We start from the raw sequence: 18,142 nt of genomic DNA, 5'->3' as shown, positions 1-18,142 counted from the left end.
ATGCATACTAACCTAACACAACTTATGCTGTCCTAACTCCTTCCATATGGATCTAAACAGCAGAAAAGAACCCCTCTTAGACTCTGACCCTATATGCAGACTTCCTAATTTCTATCTGTGCTGCTGTCTGATCCAAAAGCCATAACAATCTAAACCAGTTTTGTTGAACCGTTTCCAAGCATTTCCAAGAGAACGGGCTGGATACATCTTCTCTCTCTGATCTACAGCATTCTTTTTTTGGGAATATCAAATCATCCATGTAATTGAAGACAGAGCTACATCTAAGGACTTCTGACAAGTATGAATATCACTTTTATCTACACACCAACACACTAAATCTTCTCTGTTTTTTCCTTTTTCTTTAAAGTGGTTTCATTTTGTTTTTCAAAATACAAAAATGTACCTACTGAATCTGGAAAATTTAATAAGCTGTATTTTTTAACATTTTAAAAAATGCAGTAAAAATTATTAATCGTGATTAACATCCAAACAGAAAATGATAACAGCATGTGTTCATGGAATGAAAGGCACTAATTTAAATTAACAAAAAACACTGATTAGAGTGTAATAACTAAAATGTCTAGTCTTGAATGAGGGCAACATATAAAGTTTACTGTACACCATAATGTTTATTGTAATGAACATTTATTTAAAAAAAAAAAACTGCTTTCCAATTTACCATTGAATAGCTGAATTTCCCCTGGGGAATTAACACAGGGTTCAGACATTTAACATCCAACTCAACACACACACACACACACAACTGTAGCAGCTGAATAAGGACCTGCCATATGATGTGAATACTGTACATAACATACCTATAAGGACTGGAAAAAATAAAACAAGTATCAGCTAATCAGTAATAAAGAACTCTGCAGAAAGGTACTCATTTCCACAGCATTGTTGGCACAGCAGCTAATTGTAAGAGAGAGCAGAAAACACAAGTCTTGTTGAGATGGGATTAACATTAAATTAAGTTAAATTTTAATCAGACCTGTCAATGCAGTTAAGCATTTCAGACTTGTCAGCTAAATCTTTTCTAAGGATGGACAGAAATATTTATGGCAACATTGTACTGATTACGTAAAATTATGGGGATTCCAAACTAAGTCAATTTGTCCTTTCACTGAATCTGCACAATTAAACAAAGCAAAAATCTTGTGATTGATGCTAAGAGATGAGTGGACCCTTTGAGCTGCCAAGAAAGATGATTTTACACAACAGCTGTGAGCTGAACCCTAGTGACACCACAGCCTCAAAAGCCTGCAGGAGGTATGAAGTACAACATCTAATGTAGTGGTGAACACGAGAAAAGCTCAGTACCATGAGACTGTTTAAAAAACGCCACACACTTGACATTACCTGTTGCAGGTCTCACATTTTACTTCTTTGCCATAACACAACCAGTGTTGGGAAATGTGATTAGGTGACATTTGAACAAAGGATTTTTTAAAAGAATACAGGACAACATAGGGACAAGTGTAACCATCAATAGCATACAGTCAATAACCAACTCACTTAACAAAGCACTTTAAAACAATGCCCCTTCTAAATTAGGCTGTAAATAAAAAGAATAGTGTGGGCTACAAAAGAATCCCGAAGTCAAGATGCAAAGTAATAGCCTTTCATTTCTTGCAGGTAGGAATTTCTAAAACACAAAGGTCTTAGTGGGAATACACAAGGCATTTATGGAAGCGAAAGACCTTGCACTAAAAACCAAAGGAATTCCTGGCTCACAAGACCACCTCAACCCACCATGCGTAGGGGGGTTCCATCATATTCATTGCAAGGGGAATCCAACTGTCAAAACACTTTGGCATTTTGTTTACATAAAAAATGGTCTGAAATATCTACACTGTGTATTCTGTGATACAGGAGTGCAATTAAAATAGTTGCCTTTTTTTTTTTTTTTTTAAGGTCTCTTCCCAGATAACACCAAAAAGTTGGGTACAGTGGAGCAGCAGTTGCCACATTTCTTTAATTTGTGCACTTCCCAGTAGTTAAGGTGTCAGCCATTGCTCTCATTCTCCATTGATCCCTTTTCTTGGCAAAATGGGCCAAAAAAAACATTATACCACTGCACCACCACCACCAGCCTGGACCATTGATGCAAATCAAGTTGGGTGCAAGGATTCATGCAGATGGCACCAAATACTGATCGTACCATCTGTGTGACTCCGCAAAAATGTAGATTCATTAGACCAGATCTGTCCAATTTTGGTGAGCTTGTGCCCACTATAAACTTAGTTTTCTGTACTTGGCTGACAAGAGAGGAACCTAACATTGTCTTCTGATGTTGTAACCCATCTTTCTCAAGTGTCGAGGTGTTCAACATTATGCGATGCGTTTGTGCTCACCAAAGTTGTACAGCGTAGTTATCCGAGTAACCGTAGCCGGTCAGCTTGAACTAGTGCGTTTATTCTCCTCTGAACAATATGGTGTTTCTATCTGCAGAACTATCCACCTTTTTTTTTTTTCTTTGTTTGTTTCTCACACCATTCTGAATAAACTCTATAGAGACTGTTATGCATAAAAGTCCCAGGACACCAGCAGTTTTAAGAAACACTCAAACCAGCCATCTGGCACTAACAATCATGCCTTGGTCCTTGAGATCATTATTTCCTCCATTCTGGTGTTTAATGTGAATGTTAACTGAAGCTTCTGACCTGAATCTGCATGATGTTGTGCATTGCGTGCTACCAAATCATTGGCTGATTAGGTAATTGCATAGATAAGCAGATGTACAGATGGTCCTTAATAATTTGTTTAGTGAGGATATATTTTTAATAACTGGATAATACAATAAGTAAACCAAACTATTTAAGGTGATGGTTCATTAAGTCTTTCAGGGTGGATGTCGACTTTTGTCGAAATTCAGGGGTAGAGGACTGTAATCAGCTGTAATCTAAAACAAATCTTGCTGTTATGTTTTAGTTTGACTCTCTTTGCTAGAAGAAAAGTTATCTTTGTTGATTGGACCTCGATTCCCTGCATGTGCATGAGTGGTAAAGAGCAAGCAACCTTTAAAATGGCATCGACATCTGGCGAGTGACCAAAGTGAAATACTCCATGGATGATGTTTTGCATGTTATCACTGAATCGGACTGTGACTCAGACACCAGTTTTGATGCAAGTGATCTGTACACGGAAATGGAAAATGAAAATGAGGTACTAGCATCAGCTGATCATGGTGCTGAACACATTCGTGTAATTGATGTCCCACTGCAACATTTGCCTGGTAGGACCGCCACTTACAATGACAAGAGGTACAAATCAGATTGCCTCACACTGCGATTGCCACCGCCACTCACCTGATGCAGGAAGACAGCCGACTTGCCACATATTCCTGCTGGCCATCAAGCCAGGAAAGGTGAACAGGTGTTGACAGCAGCCACAACACGCAGAAGCAGGTGGTTGATGTTGATTTGTGTGTGAAACCATTGATTTCTTATACTCTTATTCTAACTGATCAAAGTTTAAAACCTATAATTGCAAAACTATTTCACTTGTGGCTTTTTATAAGGGTCAATATTTTACTGTAAGTGGATTTAATTTTATTTTATTATTATGGCAGGGTGCCACGAGAGGAGTTGTGGTATTGCTTGAGGAAGTCGGGAGTGGCAGAGAAGTACGTAAGAGTTGTACAGGATATGTACAAGGGAAGTGTGACTGTGGTGAGGTCTGCAGTAGGAGTGACAGATGCATTCAAGTTGGAGGTGGATTACATCAGGGATCAGCTCTGAGCCCTTTCTTATTTGCAATGGTGATGGACAGGTTGACAGACGAGATTAGACAGGAGTCCCCATGACTATGATGTTTGTTGATGACATTGTGATTTGTAGCAATAGTAGGGAGCAGGTTGAGGAGATCCTGAAGAGGTGGAGATATGCTCTAGAGAGGAGAGGAATGAAGGTCAGTAGGAACAAAACAGAATACACGTGTGTAAATGAGAGGGAGGTCAGTGGAATGGTGAGGATGCAAGGAGTAGAGTTGGCGATGGTGGATGAGTTTAAATACTTGGCATCAACAGTACAGAGTAATGGAGATTGTGGAAGAGAGATGAAAAAGAGAGTGCAGGCAGGGTGGAATGGGTGGAGAAGAGTGTAAGGAGTGATTTGTGACAGACAGGTATCAGCAAGAGTGAAAGTGAAGGTCTACAGGACAGTAGCAAGACCAGCTATGTTATATGGCTTTGAGACGGTGGCACTGACCAGAAAGCAGGAGAAAGGGCTGGAGGTGTCAGAGTTAAAGACGCTAAAATTTGCATTGGGTGTGACAAGGATGGACAGGATTAGAAATGAGGACATTAGAGGATCAGCTCAGGTTGGACGGTTGGGAGACAAAGTCAGAGAGGTGAGATTGCGTTGGTTTGGACATTTGCAGAGAAGAGATGCTGAGTATATTGGGAGAAGGATGCTAAGGATAGAACTGCCAGAGAAGAGGAAAGTCTAAGAGAAGGTTTATGGATGTGGTAAGAGAGGACATTCAGGTGATGGGTGTGACAGAACAAGATGCAGAGGACAGAAAGATATGGAAGAAGATGATCTGCTGTGGCAAACCTAAATGGGAGCAGCAGAAAGAAGATGATTTATTTTAATTAAAACTATTTAGTGTTTAACAAGACAAGATTTTGTTCCTAATTTCTTAACAGTACTGTTCCTCTGTCATATCACTTAAATACTCACAGGTAATGGTGGGCAGGTGGTGTGGTGCTATGGTTAAGGCTTTGAACTTCAAACCCTGCAGTTGTGGGTTCAAATCCTGCCATTGACACTGTGTGACCCTGAGCAAGTCACTTCACCTGCCTGTGCTCCAAATGGAAAAAGAAATGTAAGCAATTGCTAAAGGCGGCGGCCATATAAATACATGTGAAAGTAAATAAACCGATTCGTAACGTTCCTAATATTTACTATTAATAATATTTGAGGTGTAAAGGGAGACCACATTATTATTCCAAGGGTATTAATCCATAAGCATCAATTACAAAGGCAAAATTAGAAAACCAATGATTCTGCTTTTGGAGTTAAGAGGAAAATAAACTTGTATAACTGTTTTGTTCATTTCTCCTAAAATATTACTCACTGAAATAGACAGAAAAGCAATCCCAAAAAAAAAAAAATGTATATCTATCTATCTCTATAAAAACAACTAAAAGACATAAACAGAAAACTCAGGCAGCATGGTGGGCACACTGCTGCCTCATAGCTCTGGAATGTTAGATTGAAATTCTGTGTCAAGTTTTCAGATTCTCTAGGTTTTCTACTTGGGTGTTTTCTCGTCTCCCTCTCAGACCCTAAAGAAGAAGGAGTTAGATTAAGTTGGCTTCCCACGCATACTTGGCTTTGCAATCGGTGCTGCCAGGTGTGGTGCCAACTGTCTGCAACCTTAAAATTGGATTAGGTAAATTCAGGGGGGAAAAAAAAAAAAAAAAAGAAGGATGAGTGGACGTTTTTTGGCTCCCCAAAATAAATTTTGTTCTAGCAAACTAAACAAAATAGGATTTAAAATCATAAACACCACCAAAGATTTTATTATACTCTTGTGTAAAAATACATAAAAATAGAACAAATTAAATTTTTTAGGTCAAAAGCACTTTCCACAACTAACAGAGGATGGTAAATAAGTGAACAGACATGCTGAAAAACAGTATTTTTCTTACTGTATTAATTTGCATACTATGTGGAAATGAATAGGGTCATGTTTTGTTTAGTTGAAACTTTCCAAAACCACTACTGTTGCCATATCAAGGATGAGAAAAAAGTAATATAGTGTGTAAGCTATATTTAAAGACCAAAAATACCAAGAAAACAATGCAACAAATTTAATTCTCACATTCTCTTGCATAAGAGGTCCTACAGACTCTACTGAGGATTCTGGTTGCGACTCTGTCAGTTACAAACGTCTATGCAAACAATGAAATCTTCCCTAAGAAAATCCCACTGCCACACAGATCAAAAGGCCCATTCACCATTCAGTGCAACAGAGGAAAAAACCTGCTTTCATCAAGCCATCTTTCAACTTAAACCCGTGGATAAAACAACAACAGGCTACATATGAAACAAATTAAAGCGTTTTCAAAATATCAAGAACACAAAACAGGATTCACAAGTCAAATTAAAAAAAAAAAAAAGTTCAGTTGTGCTCTCTCTGTGCCATTAATGTTAAATACTGCTAAAACTCCAAAGCTATCATGACAAAAGAAACAAAACTAAGCTATTGCTGTAGTGCGACCCCAGTATACCAAAATATCACATCTTAACCTCTGTAGAAAGCAACCTTCCCGATTTTAGGCAAGGTAAGATTTTTTCTGCATTAGTGCAGGTTACTTTAAATTACTCAGTTTAGAAAGTGTAAAAAATGCATCTCATCACATTTCATAACTTCTGTCATACAATACAGTATACACTGCAAACTTTGGCTAAAGAAAAATTCTTTTGGATAGCTTAAAGTTGTTCTTTTAAACAACGTTCAACAAAAACAAGAGGAAACAATTACTTTTTTAGCTAAATCATATTATAGTACAAATCCCAGAAGTTGGATCCCAGAACTCTAACAACTTTCATAACTTCTGGTTTTAGGTAGAGAAAATAAAACGTGTCGGGGCACAGAAGGGTCAAACCCTCTCTCACCTTTTTAGACACCCAGCACTAACAAATTCAGGAATCTTTTCTTAAAATATTAGGGGATGATATCAACCCAGATTCAAGTGCAAATCTCAGAGAAAATAATCACCTTTCACACTTAAAGGATTATTCCTGTTGGGTAAGGATGAGGGCGGTAAGTGGAACAAATCAGCAGCTTATCAGTGAAGCGAACAAACGAAGAACACCATTGCTTTGCTCAGACTGATGAAAAGTTTCTTATACATGACTGAGCTCCATTCCATTAATTGAGAGGTCCTTTTTTATTGTTGCCCATTACTATCTAGAGGTACACATCACAAAATGAATTTTAAGGGTCTGGAAAAACTACCAATATACTTCTCATTACTAGATAAAACACATTCAAGTGTAAATACTAATAAAGGAGGAGAAAAGATGGGCAGGATTTTTTTTTTAACAAAATGTTTCCAACTTGTATATAAAAATAGCTTGAGGGAAATTCTATATTTGCTCAACCACTTTTCCAAGTATACATACACATGGCCAATACAGAGGTCTTGGGTAGGAACACATCAATTCTAAGCACTGGAATAGCAGAGAGAAATGATTTCTATATTGGTACAGAGAGGAGTTTGAGCAGGAATCGCTATCTAAAGTTAAGCAAGTAAATTACCTTCTAGTTCTATCCATAGTCTCCTATATTTGTGCAATACATTGAAAAAAAAAATTTTGCCAATCCACTCTGTGAAAAGCTTTTTCTGACAGAAGAGACAGCAGGACCTTTGAAAATGGAATAGTGAAGAGGTATTTATACAACAATCAATCACTTGAAGGTAATCGAACACATCCATCTTAATCACGTAATTTTATAGTAAGGAGCAATTTCCCTTTCAGTTATATTTTTTGCCCGGGCTCAAACATCACTATAAAGTAGCAAGATGGTAGGACTGACAAACAAGCAGTGTCTTTATTCTTTTTTAGGAAGACAGTCATCAAAGCATGCTATACAGTTTTGGGTAACATGCTATATTTTCTAGGTTTCTGAAACATAACTAGCATTAGTGGGGCTAAATGAAGCATTTTTGTTACTATTATTTAATTTCCACTCAACTGCAATGAGTTGTGGACCTATTGTTTTACCATTTAATAAAGAACTAATAGAATATCTTGGATTTTCACTAACCTCAGAGGTTTGTCCAGGTCTTCTACAAACAGCACAACAACAATAATTCAATTTTATCAAACAATTCCTTGACATAAAGCCTCTCATTTGTTTCACTCTGATGTTTATTGAGACTCTCATTCCTTAAATATGATACTTACTTTTTACATTCATTAACTTCAGATCCAAAGGTCTTATAAATCTCTAGAGATGGGTTGTGCACTTACTTTTTAATGTGTTTTTGAGCTAAAATCTGTTTAGCCTTCTCTGCATTCTTATCATAAGAGCGTCTTGACTTATAAATCAGTTGCTGCCTTTCTCCCACGATCAAAAGATAAAATCTTGTTTGTAATGGCAACCTTATTTATATATTATTTCATTGGATACATTTGCATAATCTTGGTCAGTCTTCTCAGTATTTCCTAATTTCCAAATCATTTTGAGTGTGTCACATAATCAAATTGTCTCCTTAGATACGGAATTCTGAGTGTTTCCCATAGTGATCCTGCATATACCACAGGGATGTAATGGCCAAAAGTAAAGCCTTCATTCACTGGTATTAATGGCTTCAATAGACAATGGCAAGTTATATTAACAAAGCATTCTTATTCCAGGCTTAGAGAAGCATGACCCAAGAAAAAGCATAATATCCACAGAATTTAAGGAAAAACAGAAAGTTGTTACTAATAAGGAAATACACAACTTGTCAATCTTTACTGTATTCTGGTGAAAAAAAAGAATATTGCCTCAAATGGGTAAAGAAATCTCAGTGTGTTCCAAAGGTAATAATCCTTAATGAAATCCAAGATTTTAATAGTTTTAGATGTTGCAGTTGTTGATGACTTGCCTAAAGTCGGGTTTAATCAGAGACCTCTGCCATCATAATCTTGTGAGAACTCATACTGGGAATTAACCCAAAATGTTTGCCTAAGAATTCTTTACCATCAATATTTGCTGCAATTAAATTCATCAGAAATATTTGTTTCAGTTACTTTTGTAGCTACCATAATATAATTCCCTTATGGAAGTGATATTTTCTCATAAAATTGCCTTGTGAGTCAGAATTCCTACTCCTCAGGTAACCTTACTACAACTACAATGAAACAATTCATTAATCCACTACCTGTTCAACCAAAATGGATCCCTTACTCTTTAAACAAATCTCTTGCAAAAATACTCCATTTGAGTGTGTAGATCGTAAGATCTAAAAACACTTTCTTCCTGGTGAGTTCATGATGTAGCCTTTAACGGCCCAGCTTACAAACTATAAGGTAAATCAATATTAGACATTTTTTTAAATTTATAATACACATTTTTTTTTTTTAAATGGCTTAATCAAAAAACCCACACCTCAAGCTCATTAAAAAAATGTCTTACCTTGCAGCTTAAAAGAAATTTTCAAAAGTGCAGCAACTTAATAGTTAGAAAGTCTTGCAAAGTGTCAACGGAAATTACATGAAATCTATGAAACCAATTGCAACAACCGTATCTTAAGGTTTAATATTCTACAAGAGCTACCATAAAACAATAGAAAAATGTTTATATTGGGGGGAAAAACCTCAGATAGTAGCACCATAAATGCGGACTCTCTGATGCAGAAAAATAAAATCCTGTATGACTGACTCAGTCTGAACTCTGTTTATAACAGAAGAGTAAGATCTCTCAACCTCACATTTACCTTATTTTATCTGACATGCAGCCAAACAGTCACTATGAAAAAAAGGAAACTATCACAAAGTAGCACTCACCTTGAATAAGAAATTCATCCATCTTTTCTTTAAATGGCTGTAAATGCTCTTCTGAGGAAAGGCGACAAACTTTATCTGCCTCAGTTGTACAGGCTAAAAGAGTAAAAGGGGGTTGGGGGGCAAAAAAAGGAACAAACAAAATAGTTTTAGATTGTTGCATGGTTATCTTTATAATAATACTAATGTTTTAGGGAAAAAATCTATTAATTTGGTATATTTAAGCAAACTTGCTCTTTAAACATCTGACTGAAAAGAATGGAATAAAAAACTGCACAAATGTCAATATGGTATGTTTCTACAAAATGTATCATAACAGTTTAAAATTTGTAGCACACAAAAAATATTTCAATATGAAGTCTAGGAAAAATACTTAAACTTAACCCCCCAAAAATAAAGTTTAGTCGTTTAGTTCCCCCAATACACCTTTATCAGCACTTCCTGCCAACAAGAATTAATTCTTATTAGAGAATAGGGATTGGGGGAAAATTGGTTGAAAATCGGTCTAATGGGCAGTTTGATTTTGGAAATAAAAAGGTAGGTTTTCAAGATTTGTTATTTAATTAAAATGACCAGGGTAGTGTATTTAAACATGGATAATATTGGGATCCAAACCATAAAATGTTTCATTCGGTATTCTTGTTCTATAACATTTTCTTCTAAAATCATTAATGAAACCTATTATCACTAATTTCACATGGCAGTTCCTGTTTTGCATTTTTAACAACTGTGGTTTTAAATGGTACGCAAGGGGCATTCCAATGTTAACATATATATTTACTGTGTGCAGCCAGACAGTTTTCATAAACTTTCTGTCCATGATGTTGGCTAAACCTTTAACATAGATGTTCTACAGCCAGGCTCAGGCTTTCTGCTTATTATTCATGAGCCTTTTTAATCCCTAAACCAGCATGAGTTTCTTTTGATTTAAGTACCCTTGTTCCTTGTTTGGGGAGTTAACATAACTAATGTCAATTCCAAAGATAAAGGAGTCATATGTCAAGTGATTTAGAGAGTCTCACAGTCACGTAAAGTTTGGCTTTATTGTTGTGCTAATGTTTGCAGGGTTCTCATTTTAATCCTCACATTTGAAGTTATGAACAGAAGATGATAATGATCAAACACTATTAGGTGGGAAATTAAATTATTTTATTTGAAGTCAACACTATTAGAATATAGAAAATATAATGCCAATACTATAAAAGACCTTTAAAAATTTTACTAAAGTCCTGATGAGTCTAACTAGTATAGAAAATATTTAGGAAGGGTGATCATTTCCATGTACATTGCATGCAAATACAGAAGTCAGGCATCAAAATACTGTTTACAAATCATAGGTAGAACAAACATATGCTACATTTAAACACAGTGTGTGGGCATATTATATCTCTCTCTATATTTTATTAATATATAGATATATATACACACACACACAATCCAACGCTTTTCGCGAGAACACTACTTAATGGATTTTCTTGTATAATTTGCTTGAACATTGAGGTTGATTTTGGAACATCTCTCATTGCGCTATGTATGACAGTTTGCTTGAATCTGAGAGACACGTGCCAGCCTCGGGGTGTATCTTACCTCTGCTTATCTAGAGAACTACTTAAAGGATTTATATTGGATTTTTTCTATAATTCACATGAACATTCTGGCTGATTTTGTGACTTCTCTCATTGTGCCAAGAATCATAGTTTGCATGTAGGAGCGATAAATTCACACTAATCTGGGACAAAGGTTGTGGGCCGAGGGGAGGCGGAAGCGTGACGTCAGGAGTGGGGGGCTGGGGAGGGTCCTCCTCACTGTCCTTTTTCACTACTATGCGGGCGGAGCCACAGGGGACGACGATTGTGTATGTATGTGTGTGTGTGTCATATGTATACACACACACACACAAACATACATACATTAAACAGAACCTCAAAGGGTGTAAAATCACCTAGATGACACTGTATGTATTGAACAAGAAACTTTAAGTACACCTTGTTAACTAAAATTGTGAAAGTTGCAGGCCAACGTAACAAACAGCAGCATTGTTTCAGCTAAGAAAATTGTGTTAAATTACAAAATCTTTGTATTTTCAATTTTATTACAACTAGTCAAAGCAATTTTACTTTCATTAGCATCTTTAAAATATTTCTAATATCTTAAGACCATAATTATTAGGCTGGTAGATTTGCAAGTTTGAAAAATTACATTGTTAGGACTCAAATAATTTTCAATATAAACTGGTATTAATGATCAAGGGTACTACGTAAAATATTTGCTGAAATGCTCTAGCTATTTTAGATGACATTTATAAAAAGTATATAATAGTGTAGAACGTTTAATTTAGAAAAGTTAGAAACATTAATTTTAGTTAGAGTTGGGTAAAAAAAATCTGTGAATCAAGAATAATTGAAAGTAGGCCACATAGCTGAAATGTGTTTTTGCTTACATAACTGCGGTTGCTCAAAAATCTAGGAGACCCTAAGGAAGCACTTAAGCAGACAGCTGGGAGAAGTGCCTTGGCTCCACACCAACTGAGCAGCCAAATAAGGTGCCACTCATATTTAAGAGCACTCCTAAAGACTAATATGTCTGATCTTTATTCATTTGAAAATAAAGCACTTTAAAAGGCAGCTCACAAAATACTAGACATGTATGTAGCTATAACGTGTAAGAAAGTGTGAAATCAAGATAGTACAAGTCTGTTTAATAAAAAGGCAATAGGAATAAGAAGGAGGAAAAAAAAAAGCTACAAGTCAAACAGGGACCCTAAAAATAACACAATTCCACCTGCCAAGTGCCATTTTCTGGTATGTTGCTACATGACAAAAATGCCTTAAATAGCTGCAATGCAGTGAAAATTCCAGTAGTTCTGTACTTTAACAAATTAATCATTCTGCCTGTCTTAAGTTAAAGTATGGACAAAGAAACTTAATTAATCACATTCTTTAACACCTTTATTTTGAAAAGATATGCTCCACCTGAATGGAATGGAGAGCACATAACACCACAAACACACACTAAAGGCAACACACAACCATTCAGCTCGCACAGCCTCATTGAACTTTATTTGGCTTAGAATATTTTTGTTAGAATTTAAGAAAAATCAATGGATAACTCTGATACCATAAGTTTCTGGAGCTCCTAAATAACCATATTGTACACAGTAATAGAATAAAAAAAAAAAGAGCAGAACACTTTTTTACAAAACAGAAAAAATATAGCCTTGTCTTTCATGTTTTCTTGTAATTATAAACCAGTATTATTTATAAAACTTAGAATGTATTCTGTGTCTAAAATTCAGTCTTAGTAATACAGTGATGTGACCTCTTAGGGGAAGTCCTTATTTGTAATAAAATAATACTTTAGGCTATTTTGTGAATGTTCTGAAGTGTTACATAAAGAGGAAAAAATTTGGAACATTTAAGTAACAAAGTGCCATCTGTAACTTGGCCCAGTATGGATGAGGAGTACCCAGTAGTGCACTGGCTCCCAGTCCTTGGCTGGATCAGGACCTCTGTGCATTGCACAAGTCATCTCCTGCTCCTCACAACACTGAACTGGAAAAATGGGGAAGGAAAAATCATGTAAGTTATCAGAAACTAGCGGTTTACTTCAGTGTTGCCAGATATTATTTAAAACCTTCTCTTTAAATATTAATTTAAACTCACCTGACTGGAATACAAAAACAGTCTACAGTGTCCTCCACTTGATTTTTCTTTATAAAATGCTCAGGGGTGTCAACAGAAATATGTGATTTGACAAAGTAGCACTTTGAAGTTGGCAGGTCAATTGATTTCCAATTTTTGTTGGTTCTAACAGCAAACACATGATTACCAAAATCAGATATTCTAATTTTTGGAACATAACAGCTCATTTTTATTAGAGGTATTTAATATTGCAAAGATGGCCCACATTTTTTGCCCTCTTACTGAGATTTTCTAGGATATACATTTTTTCATTACATTGGACTTTCGGAAGCAAAACTTTTTCTTGGCTTTTTTTTAATTTAATTTATTTTTTTTTAAATCAAAAGGGATTTTTTTTCCTAGTCCTAAATATATTCTTAAGACATAGACAACAGAGAGAAAGGACAACCCAGCTAATATATAATACAGCATGTGAAAAAGTGAAAAGAAATAAAAGTAAAAAGAGTCAAGAACTGTAATGTGATGACTTTGGATAACAGAATTGACTTAATTCACATAAACTCTGAATGTAGCAAACAATTTCTGAAGATGCTCGCCACAGCATGGCGTTTCAAGATATTAGATAAACTCAATTAGATCAATTCAATTAGTTTTGATTAATACATCTTACCAATTCAGAAGGAAGCAGTCAGTTTAATGGTTCCTCATAAACAGATTCTTCCTATTGTTGACCCTTGACAAAGTGATACACAGTTTCCATGATGGAGAAGCTAGACTGCAGATCTGTGTCTACTATTCACAGGATTTGGGCCTTGACTTTATCTCATTCCATAAAGAACACGTCTCACTTTAAAACAGAGCTTTCACCAACAATTGAGTCCAATTACACAGTTTTGGAGGGCTTACATTATGTTACAAGATGATCTGAACTCACTTTAATGTAATGCAATGTGCGGTTACTCCAGGAGTGCTAACTTGTTGATGCTGTAATGATGAGCATTCTTGCCTTTAATGTATTTGATCCTAGTATTATCTTTTTCTTTAATATAAGATTTCTCTTGGCCCCAGAGTAAGTTCTATCACTGAAGTTATTTATTGCATTTTGGGTTTGTTTGCATGCATAATAAACTGACAGATCACACTGCAGTTCCACTTGCTTCACCCTCATGGTGGCAATGAGACACCATATAGCCTACACTTTAAATTAGACAACCCCTAAATATTCTTTTAATCTTCATGAAAATGGGTACAGCTGTTGTGTGGTATGCAAACCTATGAACATAAGCAGATGGCAACTCAACTTTATTGATATAGTTATTGTAAATTATTTATCAAGACTCCGAATTTTGAATCTGTACATATCAGACTGCGAGTGCCACAGTGAACTGCTCTGTATTAGTTACCCTTTCTGGGTTGATTCCACTCTTGAGCCCAAAAGAAAACATGTTTTGAGAACAGCGTTTGACTCCTGGCAGATCTGTATTGGTTAAGAAAAATGAATGGTATAATGGACAGATAGATGGATGGAGAGAACATATGAAACTCTAAACAGAAATTATGCATAAGCCTAAAATCTGAACGTATGCATTCCATTTAAACTGTCATAGATATGTTGGTATTCCATTAAGACTACCTAGACTGTATATATAAAATGGCAAAAATGTTTGACATCCACAAGAGGACTAGAATGTCCAATGAACTAAAGGCAACAAAAACCACAAAGAAAGGGGGATGTAAGGGCCAGCATATCTGGTGAACAATGGTCCCTAAGTGCAGATCTTATTTAAGCAGATATACTTATCATTGCTTTACTAAATGGGCATCTTGCTGTGCTAATCATTATATGTGGTTGGGAGCACTCTGGTCAATGACACATAAAATAAAATAGTGTAACTTTATTGGAGGAACAAGAGAGAACAAATAAAATCATCATCATCATGTATATTAATATTCAAAACAAAACTTAAGAAAAAAACCCAAAACATTTTAACCTAAAATAATCTTCCATGTTTTTTCCCTTTTACCAACTTTTCACATTCATTTTTTGGTGAAGTAAAAGGAAAGAACATGCATGTGCTTGCCATTTTCTATTAGTCATTCCAGTTTCAAAATGAACACTATTTAAGGTCTGCATACCAAAAGTAAGCACTGGCTCTAATTTGGGGTCATGCACAATGAAAAGCAATGACAAATTAAGACCACGCATTCCAGACAATTAAAAAAATGAAGCTATTTAAATTTAAAAACAACAGATGACACGGCCATTAACTATGTAAATACTACACATTCAGTTCTTCTGTTCCCTCCAGCATTTTTAGCTCCAGATTATTACACTTTCATTAGGATGTCATACATGGGAAGATCAATGACTTGCTATGTTTGCATAAATGGGAGTCAAACCTTTTTGCTCAAATACAATATACTGTTATGTGAGCTCATACAAAAGCAAATCATAACTGTTGAACTTAAATTAAAATTGCAAGCAGAAATGTCGGTTGTATTATAAATTAGATATAAACGCTTTAACTTAAAAGAAATCTGCTCATTATCTTATGCTTTCTTAGACACTTCTTGACTTAAGTCTACTGCATGTAAAAGATCCTTTTTGTGTCAAAATAAAATGCTGACAAGCAAAAGAGAATGCAACATTTATATTTTTTTTATTATCACTAGTAAACAGAAGTACAATGTTATTTGAAGTGTGAAGTATCAAAGAGACTTAAGTTCAATGGTAACAATAAGACAAGAACTGGTGCTTACATAATCAAGAACAAGACCACACAGAAGTCAAAACTAGCTGCGCAAAAAGCATAATCAAAAAATACTTGCTACATTCTATTCTGTAAAGCATTGCTGACCTAAATTTAATAATTCTAATCCGAGCCAAATATTTTTAATTATATTTTTACTTTAATGAAACTGAGTACACCTGAACTTATGTGATAAAGGCAAAAATAATGTAAGAACTTCTATGCTAAGAGAACACTAATATAAAATAATAAAATAATTTCTCTGCTGCTTTTGCTTGATTTTGCACGGTTTGACACATCTGTTATATCTTTAAGGACAAACTCAGACATTTCTTTGTTCTGTTCTCACAGTGTAATTAATTGCTAGTGCAGCTCATGCACTATAGATTTGTAGCCACCATCTTCGTTTCTGAAGGGACATGGGTCCAAGCTCATAAATACCGTCATTAAAAAGACGGTATTAAGGGAAGGGAGAAATGAGAATGTGTGTGTCTGTGTTATGTTAGACCTTGAGCACATGCAGTTCACTTGGTACTGGAGATCAGGAATGTGGCCCAGTATAGTTGTAGTTATGTGTCAGCTCACTAATAAACACCAAGACATGAACAGAAAAATGTCAGAGAAATGCTGCTGCCCGGGAGCAGAAACTGAAGGCGAGAAATTACAAATCTGCAGATCTACATGGCTAGAACAAATGCTATTATACAGTAGGTAATGCCCATTCCTGTTTTGAGCAAGCTGTGCCACAGATGGGGTAGAGAAAGCAGATGGGGTAGGGAATTAAGATTTAGTTGCCACAGAAAGTGAAAAAATTGGTAACATCTGGAAAGCAAACCCAGGCTAATGCATTTCAAATGTCGGCAATGAGACATACCACGGCTTTGCCCTGCTGGCCCACCTAAGTTGCTGATGTGACGTAAAACTTGTACGTTCTCAAAAGCTGAATATACGCTCTTTAAGTCACCAGTCTTTTATTGTTCACATAGGTGTGATCTGGCACGTATTCCATAAACCATTAGATATATTAGCTTCAACAGTGTGAATTAAGAGTTTCTGAAAACGGGAGTAGTAAAGGGCATGTTTGTACATGAGACTCAGGAGGAGGAGGAGAGGAGTGTGGCTAAAAAGATTTTCAAAGCATTCATTTCTAAATGTTTATTTGGTTCTGCTTAGTTGACTGCTTCATTATATGAAATTCCAGAAGTTCTTTTTAATTGTGATAGATAATTTCAATACTTTTGTCACCGATGTTCAACAGACACAAGAAGGAATTACCATTACTTTACTATTAAGATTACAAAATTACCAGTTGAAGGCTGTAAAAGAAGAATCATGGTGCAGTGGTTAGCACTGATTGCTCACAGCTTCAGGGTCCAGTATTCTACTCCTAGCTATTTCATTATCTGTGTGGCATTTACTAGTTTTGCCCAGGGTAGGCCAGGTAGCCCTATCGAAAGTTGTGCCTATTAACTGGTTGCTTTAATGCCACTAAGAAGTGCCTGTGTGCCATTAACAAAGTTAACGTATATGCACATATGACCAAATTACTGATATGTTCATTAGGATTCTCAAATTTGCTAAATCCAAGTTGAGGTTGGGCAAAAAATAGCTGGACAGGGTGCAAAGTCCATACCAGGGCCTAGTCGCACAAACACATGCAGACACACACACACACATACACACACTCAAAAAGGGACAAATCAAAACAACCAGCCAACCTGGTTGAGGCTAAGGGAGGAAACCCATGCAGACCTAGAGAGAATGCGCATACAGGACACTGACAGTGACCAACTGTGGTGTATGAACAGAGAGGATGGATCCAGGAGATGGCGGTTCGGTGGCAACTGGGCAATTGTCAGCTCGGCGACATCCTTTACCAGTTTGATTCAAAGAGATTGTTTTAGTTTTATTTAAATGACAACATGATTTAAAATGTTGAAAATAAATTTATATAATTGACCGACAAACTTTATTCTGCAGATGGAACAAACTCTATCTTACATTATCTTCCGCAACCAAAATTGCTAACCCTTTACAGTGATCCCTCGCTATATCACGCTTCGACTTTCGCGGCTTCACTCCATCGCGGATTTTAAATGTAAGCATATCTAAATATATATCATGGATTTTTCGCTGGTTCGCGGATTTCTGCGGACAATGGGTCTTTTAAATTCATGGTGCATGCTTTTTCAGTTTGTTTGCCCAGTTGATTTCATACAAGGGACGCTATTGGCGGATGGCT

At 36.0% G+C, this 18,142-nt stretch overlaps 1 protein-coding gene across 3 annotated transcripts in view; it reads right to left on the bottom strand.

Moving 5' to 3' along the window:
• fmn2b (formin 2b) overlaps nucleotides 1–18,142 on the bottom strand; it is a 287,893-nt gene that overhangs the window by 61,228 nt on the left and 208,523 nt on the right. For all 3 annotated transcript variants that reach the window (XM_039737958.1, XM_039737959.1, XM_039737960.1), the window contains one exon: nucleotides 9,513–9,605. In XM_039737958.1, coding sequence (XP_039593892.1) covers nucleotides 9,513–9,605 — 93 coding nt within the window. The remainder of the gene's footprint in view (nucleotides 1–9,512; nucleotides 9,606–18,142) is intronic.

Source organism: Polypterus senegalus, chromosome 16, assembly GCF_016835505.1.
Source record: "Polypterus senegalus isolate Bchr_013 chromosome 16, ASM1683550v1, whole genome shotgun sequence".
Lineage (NCBI taxonomy): Eukaryota > Metazoa > Chordata > Cladistia > Polypteriformes > Polypteridae > Polypterus > Polypterus senegalus.
This window is presented reverse-complemented; position numbering and strand designations above follow the sequence as displayed.